At 43.3% G+C, this 11,630-nt stretch overlaps 1 protein-coding gene across 2 annotated transcripts in view; it reads right to left on the bottom strand.

Annotated features, from left to right (window-relative positions):
* Window positions 1–569: 569 nt before the first annotated feature.
* Window positions 570–11,630, bottom strand: part of FOXO1 (forkhead box O1) — a 113,409-nt gene continuing 102,348 nt past the window's right edge. The window contains exons 2-3 of one of the 2 annotated variants that reach the window (XM_033234503.1): window positions 4,344–5,695; window positions 570–3,868 (exon numbers count right to left, since the gene is read on the bottom strand). In XM_033234503.1, coding sequence (XP_033090394.1) covers window positions 4,358–5,695 — 1,338 coding nt within the window. In that variant the 3' untranslated portion in view covers window positions 570–3,868; window positions 4,344–4,357. The remainder of the gene's footprint in view (window positions 3,869–4,343; window positions 5,696–11,630) is intronic. The other variant, XM_033234494.1, reaches the window with a different exon arrangement.

Raw genomic sequence — 11,630 nt, 5'->3', positions numbered from 1 at the left:
TCACAATGATTTTAAAATGCATCTTAACCATCTTAATCTAATCTCGGCTCATTCTTCAAGACATTTTCTGAAAAAGGCAGACATAAACTGCCCATCTACAGCCACTTAAGAGGGCTGATCCTCCCTCTTCAGCAAGGTGTGCAGTAGTGACTGGAGGCGCACTTACGACCTTAGCCATGGGGTTCAGGCACTCCATCCACCATATCTGCTTTGTGACCTCCTAGCCAGACCCTCCTAACTTGCCTTCCAGGTATTTTTACCTTTAGCAGAGTCTGTTCTAACATAAGACTTAATATGTCTAGTAATTACTGAAATTGATGTAGTTTCAGACATTCCAAAGATGAAGTACTCCAGGATTGTTATCAGGGATTGTACTTGTTCCCCATCTCAGGGGACTACGGTTTGGTCCCAGAGGGGCTGTTCCCCCTTTCCTCCAAAGGAAATACCAGATTTGAACCAACCATAACACTGTGGCTGACAAGACTTAACTCAAGTATTTAATAGCTGCACAAAAAACTTCCTAATAAAGAGCTTATTCTGCATAATTAGCAAAGAAAGACACCCAGCCATTTAAACATAATTTATGTACATTTATGGCTTTATACAATTATAGCAAAGATTGTTCTTGTGTCTGTAAGTACATCAACATCATCAGGCACTTCTCAGAGAGTATCGGAGAACAGGAACGTGGAATCTGCACTGTTACTAAACTCGGGTAGCGAAATGCAGGAGGCATGACTACGTCCTGATGGGACTTACATGGCCATCCCTGGCCACACTGCCAGGCTGTGCCCACCTCAAGGAGAGGCCAACTGTAATGCCAGGCTGGTCTGTTCGCATAAACCACAATGCATTTTTTTTTTAAATGAATGATTATTCCCAAACTAAAACCAGAAAAGAAACTTCTCTTTTAAAATTAGTTATAAATTAAGAACTCTTAAGAGCTTGAATGTAAGAATTCTAAGTTGGGGCCGGGGTTATTGGTAGCATATATCCAGCAGTTGAACAAGTCCAATTTGTATATCGTTGGAGAATGATTTCCATTTTAAGTGTCCTTATCCTCTTCTTGGGATGTTCCATTGATTTACTTCTCACTGGGATACATTTGCTCATTAATTTAGACTTTGTCAGTTTGTCAAAGCAGAACTTTCCAAGTAATACATCTATTACCTAAATATATTCCATACGTCTATATTACGGAAACAATACATCTTTATATTTAAAATATCTGAATAGCTCTATAATACAATATGCTTTTAATAACAGTACAAACCAGAGAAAATAAATCAAACAAGGCTGCATAGGTGATATCATTTGCACATTTCACAAAGCAATCATGTACAATAACTGATATATACTCATTACTCCAGAAAGTCAGTATTCTTACAGTAAAAAAAAACTACCAGAGGCCACATAATGTTTGCTTTCCAGACAGACCAGATGCTTTTCCCTGGACCTCACTGTTGTCAGAGAGCTACCCAGGATTCATGTCAGGATTTCAACACACAATGGCGGCTTGGGGGAGGTATAATTACCCAGACTCAGGAGGAAGAAACATTTTCCTAAGAGCTACTCTATGAAGTAGTAAGATTTTAACGGTGATTTTAAGTGTAGTTGTCTCTTCAATGAACAAATGGGGGCTCTGAGGTTCCTTGTATTATGGTGCAGTAATGGCATGGGAGGAAACTGACAGTATGTAGTAACAGAAAAGAGTACACAAGTACTTTGGCACCAAGTTCAATTACACACCCGGGAGGCCGTGCTTAGAGGAACTCGGGTTTCTAAAACCAGCTATGTCTTGGAGTGCCCAAAAATGAGGATGGTTAGAGTGGTGGTTGTTCAATGAATCTTCAAAAAAAAGATCACAGTGGGAAGCTTACAATAGAGCTGGCTTACTGTAGGCAATCTTATCAGGAACACTTGTGTTCTTGTTAAACATTTAGGAACTACCAAGCCAAAGACGCAATTAACATACAAGACAAAGCAAGTGTGATGTGGACTATATACAGAACAATTAGATCCTTCTCAAGAACGCAAGAGGAACAGTGAGTGCTGTGCACCTGTTCTCTTCATTGTGATGACTTTGGGCTTTCCACATGACTTGAAAATACTGATGGACTGAATAGGACACAAAGCCAATTAATTTGGTCTGTCAGTTACAGGTAATTGGGAAGTAATAAAACCATAATGATAGGAATTACAGTTTAGGTTGCTACAGGCTAAAGACATTTTCGAGTTCTTAAGCCAAGGCTTTTAACATAATCTCAATGCACAACTTACAGCTGGAAGTTTTCAAATAAATCTCCCCAATTTTTAAGTAAGTTCTATTCCATTTGCTACCCATCTGAACTTATGAACATAAACTCTACAAACCACACAATTCCCAATTTTTAAATTCCCTCCTTCCACTTAAGTAACCTAATCTGCAGCAGAAGGGAGAATGGGAAGAAGTGTGAGCATTGACATAATTCCTCAAGGCAGAACTACAAAACCAACCTCCACCCGAACTGAAATAAGAGCAAAGAATTACGAGGGGAAACTTTTGCTAAAGCTCAACTAAAAATGGTGAAGTGGATCAAAATCCCTTGTTTGACAAAGGACCGTTGCTTTAGATGCAGATCTCCCTTTTCTGATCTGCAAACATTATGAGGCCTCCCAGGACTACAGAGGTCTCTAGAGAAGACTTGTTGCTATGCAGTGCGCATAGTTCAGTAGAAGCAGATGAAATTTCTTTAAAATACATACATAAAAACATATTAAGTTATCCTAAATATGAAACGCAAAGTGTCCATAACTATACATCACTTTCCTGCCCAAATAGGGCCTGAAACGTTGAGTATGCAAGTACTAATTACAATGATTTAAGGTTAGTCAGAAACATCACTAAGTAGCATCCCAAAGTGTACAAACCAGTTAAGCACGTATAAAATTAGTACTAATCCAGTTAGAATACAAAATGAAAATTATGAATGCTGCCCCAAATATCTGTGGTTCCACAAAATTTACAAGCCAACTATGTAACAAAGTAGACTCTAGTTTTAAGAAAACATTATTACAGTTCAATATCTATTCCAAAAATGTTCTTAAGTCCCACCAATAACGTCAAAAATCATCTGGAAATTAGAACCATTTGAATGTTTGTACAAATTTGCAAATAACAAAATAAACAAACAAAAAAAAAAATAGAAAAGACCTGTACAAAGCTGGCATTTAACCTTTTTTTTCCAAAAGTTTAACAAGTCCATTAATTTAGCAGATTGATAACAGGCTACTTGGTTCTCATGTGAATTCTGTGGCAACGTGAACAGGTCCAAAGCTGTTCAATGGAGGTGCAGAATGGAGATTCAGTTCTTTGTGATCCGTCAGTTCCGCAGAAAACAGGTAGTACAAACCAAAGTTTAACTTATCAAGACATGAGACCCATCACAGTATTACAAAAAGAGTATAAACTTTCCTTGGACCAAATGGATTATTTAAAAAAAAAAAAAACACACACACAAATACAATCTGTATCTACTGCTTATATACAAAACGTGAAAGCACACCAGGATCTGAAAATCTTTTCTGCAATTATATGGTGTAGTGAGTTTGGCACTTCATTGTAATGAAATTTCCAATGGCACAGTCCTTATCTACAGCAGCACATAACCTGCACACATTGGGCAAACATCCTGTACAGGAAAAATGTCTTTGCTGCCAAGTCTGACGAAAGGAAAAAAGGAAAGTTTTTTTTTTTTTTTTTTTCGTTTTTTTTTTTTTTGTTTTGTTTTTAAACCAAGAAAACTAAAAGGGAGTTGGTGAAGGACATCTTTGGACTGCTTCTCTCAGTTCCTGCTGTCAGACAATCTGAAGTACTTTTAAGTGTAACCTAGGAAAAAACACATACACACACACACACACATACACACACAATGAAAATATAGCCAAATTAAAATCAATTCAACTTAACATGTTAAGAGTGGCAGACATACTTAGGGGCAAGAAGCTAGAGCTTTCTCAAACAGCTCTAAAATCATTCAATGAGGAAAATTGTACTTTACAAAAAACCCTTCAGCATTTGATTTATATCAAATGTATTCATTTATTGAAGAGCTACTAAAAAGATGCAGCCATCGAACTGTCAAAAAGAAATCTTTAAAGCAGTTAAAGGAAGCTTCCTTCTGTTTAAGCTATGAAGGAAAATTGATAAGCTGCAAAAAGGACAGAGAATGAATGATAAAAGATCCCTCTCTGCAAGGGGCAGCCAGTTGACATCAAAGATGTGCTAACCATGGCAAGTTACTGTGTTCCTCTCTTTTAAGTTCTATTTTTCAAAAGGTCTTTTGATATTGGGGTGAACTTACCTGCTCACTAATCCTCAGCCTGACACCCAGCTATGTGTCGTCGTCTTGACACTGTGCGGGAAGCTTTGGTTGGGCAACACATTGTCAAAATTAAAATCCAATGTATCTCCATCCATGAGGTCATTCCGAATGATGGATTCCATGTCACAGTCTAAGCGCTCAATGAACATGCCATCCAAGTCACTTGGGAGCTTCTCCTGGTGGAGAAGGCCCATTCTGCCATAGCCATTGCAGCTGCTCACGGAGGAGTAGCCCCCCAGGGCACTCATCTGCATGGGGTGGGGCAGAGGCACTTGTACAGGTGTCTTCACTTGGGTCAGGCGGTTCATTCCCGAGGTGTGGGGCATGGTGCTTACCGTGTGGGACAGGGCACGCCCATTAACTGCAGATGACTGCTGAGCGTGTCCAGGGTGGGTATGGGAGTTGGGATTCATCATTTTGTTATGAGATGCCTGGCTGCCATAGGTTGACATGACCGAATTAGGGCCCATCATGACGTTCTGGCCCAGAACCCGGCTGTTGGGTTGAGCTACCCCAGGATCAACTGGTGTCATAATGTCATTGTGGGGAGGAGAGTCAGAAGTCAGCAACTCCTTCAAGAGTCCAGGTGCACAGTTATACTGACTCATCCCTCCATAACTTGACTTATTGTCCTGAAGTGTTTGCATAGGCATCTGGGGTAAAGGGCTCATGCTGGATTGGCCATATGTATATTTTTGGTAGTTTGGGCTGGGTGAATTCAAACTGGTGTTTGGTGGCGCAAACGAGTAGCATGGTGTCTGCTGCATCATGGTGCCAGGTGAGGACTGGGTCGAAACAGTTAATGATGTTGGTGATGAGAGAAGGTTGAGATTATCCAAAAGATTTTCCATGTTTTCGGGATTGCTTATCTCAGACAGACTGGGTAAAGTAGAGGCCATCTTTGTGGCAGATGGCGGGTACACCATAGAATGCACATCCCCTTCTCCAAGATCATCCTGTTCGGTCATAATGGGTGAGAGTCTCCCACTAATAGTACTAGCATTTGAGCTAGTTCGAGGGCGAAATGTACTCCAGTTATCAAAGTCGTCGTTGCTATGAGAGCCAGGGCTTGCAGGCCACTTGGAAAACTGTGATCCAGGGCTGTCCCCAGCACCCTCCTGGCCAGACTGGAGGGATGCTTTCTTCTTGGCAGCTCGGCTTCGGCTCTTAGCAAATTTACTGTTGTTGTCCATGGATGCGGCTCTTCTCCTGGGAGATTTCCCGCTCTTGCCGCCCTCTGGATTGAGCATCCACCAAGAACTTTTTCCAGTTCCTTCATTCTGCACACGAATGAACTTGCTGTGTAGGGACAGATTATGACGAATTGAATTCTGTAAGGCAAAACATCTTATTAGAAGTACAATACTTCTCTGCTTGCAAAACTTACTATTCTACATGTATTACATGGAAAACAAGTAAAAAATCTTAAGAGTGTGTGGTACAGATTTTCATCTGAACAGTCCTAATGGCTCTGAAGTCACTATAAAAGATCTCAAATAGCATAGGAATAAATAGTATCTTATCTTAAAAACAGTATCTGTGGCTGGGCACGGTGGCTCACGCCTGTAATCCTAGCACTTTGGGAGGCCCAGGCAGGCGGATCACGAGGTCAGAAGATCAAGACCATCCTGGCTAAAACAGTGAAACCCCGTCTCCACTAAAAATACAAAAAATTAGCTAGGCGTGGTGGCACACGCCTGTAGTCCCAGCTACTCGGGAGGCTGAGGCAGGGGAATGACGTGAACCTGGGAGGCGGAGCTTGCAGTGAGCCGAGATCGTGCCACTGCACTCCAGCCTGGGTGCCAGAGCGAGACTGGGTCTCAAAAAAAAAAAATCTGTATTTTAATTTAATGAAGGGATAAAATTTAATAGAAAGTATTGAAATACCTTCTTTTATACAGCTATATTTTATGGAAAAATCACAGGAACTGGTTTTAATAACCGCTTAAATTTTGCTTAGCTACAATAGTACTCTGTATCAAAGTGCTATCAAAAACCCCTTCCATTCTACTATCCTTAAAACTACTGCCAATTCTCTTCAGTTTGAAAATGTGCCCTTTACATAAAGAAATTTTATATCACTGGGCCCACATGCTCATAGAAACAAAAAAGATGAAAGAATATAGAGAATATAGGCCAGGCATGGTGGTTCACACCTGTAATCCCAGCACTGTGGGAGGCCAAGGCAGGCATACCACCTGAGGTCAGGAGTTCAAGACCAGCCTAGCCAACATGGTGAAACTCCATCTCTACTAAAAATACAAAAATTAGTCGGGTGTAGTGGCAATCGCCAGTAATCCCAGCTACTTGGGAGGCTGAGGCAGGAGGAGGAGACTGCACTGAGCTGAGATCACTTCAGCTCGGGTGGCAAGAGTTAAACACTCTGTCGCAAAAAAAAAAAAAAGAATATAGAGCTGATCAAGAATTAAAGGCCCCCAAATTAGTAAGGCTTGGATTCATTCACACTTTTAAGGTCCATTAAGCAAATACAAGTGAATATAAGGAAAACAGAGTCATTGCTTTTGTATTTGAGAAAGCTGATCCGCCAAAAGAAATTTTTGTTTTATTTCAAGTAGTGCCCCTACCCTCCAGTTCTACCAACAACCAGTAGTATGAGTAGGATGCACCAACTAACTCCATGACACACCTCCACGTAGCCAGAGGCTACACTGTCCAAACAGACAACCTGGGATGGGAAGAAATGACAAAGAATGCAAAGAGCTCTAACACTCAAGCTAGCGCAGCTTCATGACTAATCATGCCACGTTTATCATCCGTAGGCCAACTAGGGAAGAAAAACCAACCATTTTTCTTTGGAGTACTTGGGTGGCTCTGCTACTTACTTACCTAGGTGACCTTGGGAAGCTGCCTAGCCCCTAATGTGTCTTAAGTTTCCTCACCTGTAAAGCAGGGATAAATTATAGAGCCTTATCAGGGTTGTTACATGTATTAAATGAGATACATAAAAATGCTCAGTGGTGCCTGGCATGTAAGCAGTCACCATGAAGGGAATATTAGACCCCAACTTAGAATAGTGGTATCCTGCGCCCCCAAAGTCCTGCTTCCCTATTCCTATTCAGTGTGGCGTGTATAGGAGCTTAGAAGTAGTAGAGATACAAACCCACAACTGCAAATATATGGTGAAAGGGGCCAGAGGTGGTCTCTCCAAGTTTCAGTAGAAACACCAGAGCCAGGCTGCAGATGAGAAAGTCATGGTTTGATTTACCTCCTCTACAACACACAGTTAAGACGGTGTTCAGGAGAGTCCATGGGACACGTGGAAAAGGAGACGAGGGAAACGCTGTGAGCTCCCCAGGGGGAAGGGCCTTGTCTTACAGCTTCTGGCTCCCAGCACAGTACAGGGCACACAGCCACTGCAACTTATTCATTCAGCAGCCTGTTTCCTCAGAGATCTGCTCCCAAGGCCAGGAGTGGGATTCTGGGTGTTCTAAGACCCTGGAATGTGCACAGTCTCCCAGCTTTCTTGGCCTCATCTGCCAAATGGATGCAAGGCTCAGCTGACCATGCCCCCTCCATCTCTGCGGGCCCTCTTCTCAACCACAAAAAGTCTCTGGCTGGATTTGTGGTCACCCAGGGGTGCAGCCACAGCGCCCACATCCTCATGCCATTGACATGGGCCCCCCCAGGCCCGAGTGCCAACCACTGCGCCTGAGCAGAGCCTCTGCACAGCAGGATGAGGCCTGGCTCCAACATGAACTGGGAGAGAAGTCTTCTCTCATTAAAAGGTGGTAGAAGAGAGAAAATGGAGGGGCCTCATTTTCTAAAGGGAGATGCAAAAGTCAGGGTAAGGCCCAGCAGTCACGGCTGAGAAATCCACATTTCAAAATGCCCTCTGACTTCTGTACTCATTCCGCCTAAAGATTTCAACACGGCAGCTACATGACAAGCCCTCCTGCCAGAGCATACAGTGAGTGTGAGAGTGGGGAAGACACCACCAGAGCCCCAGATTCCCAGCTGGAGTGGAGCAGGTGTGTGAGTGCATGGCAGTGACTGTCTCCTGTTCCCAAGACTCCCTGCCTTCCTCCGCACCCAAGATCTACCCTCACCTTGAGACATGCTGTGAGGAGGGCCAGGGGCTTAAAGTCGGTACAAGAATCCCTAAAAGAGGCCAGGGAGTACATTTCCCTCCCATCCTATTTCATTCCCCTAAGATTCCCAAATTCCTATGGGAAGGCGCTACACACACACATGCATGCTCTCACAGAGCCACAGCCTTGTCTGCTACACTCACCAACCCCAGCGGAACCGAGTTCTTAATTCCTCCTTACTATCAGCAGGCCTGCCCCTGGGGTAGCGCTGGAATGCAGCCCTGCACTCTGACCCTGACGTTTTCTATACACTGGATTGGAAGTCCAGGCATTTGCACAATATTCCATCATGACAGTTTTGTTCTTTGAACACAATAGAAACACAGATAAGCTCCGATGAAATCTCTGGAGGAGAGGAAGCTTGACTCCTGTCCCTGTCACATTTAGTTAATGATAAAGGGGGAAGAAAGATCTTCCCAGATAGAAGCTTCCTGGTTGTTGCACTGACTTGGGGAGAGTCGGTGAAGTTCTCTAACATTCATGATAAGCCTGTCAGATCACTGGCAAGCGCAGCTGGGGGTCATATTTAAAAAGACTACAGGAGACATAATAAGGAAATCTTTAAAACAGTCAAGAAGCATTCACTAACTCAGGTGGGACATATACTAATTTAGACTTTTAAAAAAAAAAGCCACAGCAGTCTCTTACTTATCAAAACATCATATTACATATTTTTCTAAGAGGACATTTCAGGTCGCTCTTTGAGTAACAGAGCTGTCTCCTAACTTTGCCAACAATTAAATTTTTTCCGAACAGGAAAAGGTTTGCTGTGCAGGACTTGTTACATAAATTCCTGTTTTTCACACAGCCAGCAGGACATTAAAGAAGCTACGGTTTCTAGGGGGTGGGGTTTGAAAAGGTAAATCTTGTAAAAATGTGTTGCTATTAACGACGTTGTGTCTGCACGCCTCTACCGGCCACGAGAGAGGCTAGATGAAAGAGCAGTTCACCAGAGGGACTCCGCAGCAGAGCCGCGTGGCACTGCTGGGCTCTGAGATATTATGCCCTTGAACTCTCAACAAATATTACCTGAGGACAGAGGCAGGGTGTCAGGACAGAGGCTCATGCCCTGTCAATCACTTGCCCAAATCCAGCGGTTTCTACATGACAACAGTAGAGAAACACAAGTCAGCCAGTCTCCTCTCCACTAGCTTGTTTCTCTGCAGCCCCACTCACAAGCCTCTGCACACACCCCTCACAAGCCTCTGCACACACCCCGTCTGCCATCTGCGTGCCTGGCCACCCCAAGCAGTGCAGCACGTGCTTCCTGGGAAGCCTGACCCAATGAGCTCCACAGATGGGGGAGTTGGGGAACCCTGACATGGTGTACTTGCTTGTTCAACCTGCTCTGCTAGCTGTTCTATGTTCAGATTCTGAGCTCCTTAAAGAGCAAAGGGCCAAAGTTTGTCTTTACTTTCTAATACCATAGCCTCAATAAATGTTGCTTGAACCCCAAAAAACATTACAAGGAAAATACGGTATCTTAAACACTACACATCTTTTAACCATCCATTTGAGTACCAATTCATGTCAACTAACATTTACTGGAAACTATTTTGTGTTAGGAGTAGTGAAAGACATGAAGGAAAGAGACACAGAACATGCCCTCCAGAAGCTTTTGATCTACCTGGGGAGAAAGTGAGTCCATGTAAAGAGCCACTTAATAGGACAGAAAACAACACAACCCACAGACTGTCCAGAAGCATGGACCTTTTCTTTCCAAAGGCTGCCACCCTGCCCTCCATGCCCCAGTTTCTGTCTCAGCCCAACTGTCCCCTCCAGAAGCATTTCTTGATGACCTCATCCCATCCTACAGCTCTAACATGGGACCTTGGTTACTCACCCCTCTTTATGATTCCACTATGTTGGATCCCTGGTGGGGGGCATGCCTGGCTCCCCACTACACTGTGAGCTGCTCAAGAGAGCACAGGGACTTTTGTCTGTCTTCTTGTACACTGTATCCTCACAGCGCCAACACCATATGGTGCACTCAAGTAACAGTTGAACAGATTAGTATTTCCCACATTTATAGGGTTGTTGCGAAGATTAAATGAGATAGTATGCGTGGAAAGGCTTACCTTAATCTCTACTAGCTAATGTTACTGTTATCACTACTGGCATAATAGCAGCCATAAAATAACATATGTCTGTGTTTTACAGACCTATCTATGTCATAAACATTAGTCTTATTTCTTTATAACCACACGTTGCAGCTCTCACTTAACATGAGGCTTTTTGGTATGTTAATTACTGGAAAGATTGACTGGTTTGGGAAAAACAATTTGTCTCTTCACACTAGATATTGCCTCAGAACTGATTCAAATACTAAGGTAAGTCTGTCAATGCCCTGGTCAGCCAGTGTCACTAGAATACTTAAGTCTTCTCAAGGTGCTGCAGCCAAGCCACATGTGCAGGCATTACACATTGCTGGGGCCAGGGCCCTCCAAGCTCTGGACACAGTCAGCATGTGCAGAGCAGCAGCAGGGGTTGGCAGAGCAGGGACCTCAACAGGCCAGTTGGGAGGCTCCACGAGGGATGGTTCCAACTGAGCACTGCTATTCTATTCCCTCACTGTTCTGCCTCTGTGGCTGGAAGAAGTGAGGTGCTGAGGCTGGTCCCCAGAGATCCCTGAGGACACAATGCCCTCCCCAGGATGCTCCCAGCTGTCTAAGGCAATCATTAGATAGCCATTGAAGTGCAGGATGAAATCTTTACAACTTTCATTTACTTTAATTTTTTTTTTTTTTTTTTAAAGACGGAGTCTTGCTCTGTTGCCCAGGCTGGAGTGCAGTTGCACGGTCTTGGCTCACTGCAACCTCTGCCTCCCGGTTCAAGCAATTCTCCTGCCTCCCGAGTAGCTGGGATTACAGGCACCTGTCACAATGCCCAGCTAACTATTTGTATTTTTAGTAGAGGCGGGGTTTCACCACATTAGCCAGGCTGGTCTCGAACTCCTGACCTCGTGATCTGCCTGCCTTGACCTCCGCAAAGTGTTGGGATTACAGGCGTGAGCCACCGCGCCCGGCCTACTTTAAATTTTTTATCTCAGTCTTTTAAAATTCTTATTTGTGAATGTATTATGTAATACCCACAATATATTTAAAGTGTATAAACAAGTATGTTTTATCAAAAAGGGTATGTGATTTTTTTTTAATAA

The sequence above is a fragment of the Trachypithecus francoisi genome, unplaced genomic scaffold, assembly GCF_009764315.1.
Source record: "Trachypithecus francoisi isolate TF-2019V2 unplaced genomic scaffold, Tfra_2.0 Contig01461, whole genome shotgun sequence".
Classification (NCBI taxonomy): domain Eukaryota; kingdom Metazoa; phylum Chordata; class Mammalia; order Primates; family Cercopithecidae; genus Trachypithecus; species Trachypithecus francoisi.
The sequence above is the reverse complement of the archived record's forward strand: the minus strand, read 5'-3'. Positions and strand labels throughout refer to the sequence as shown.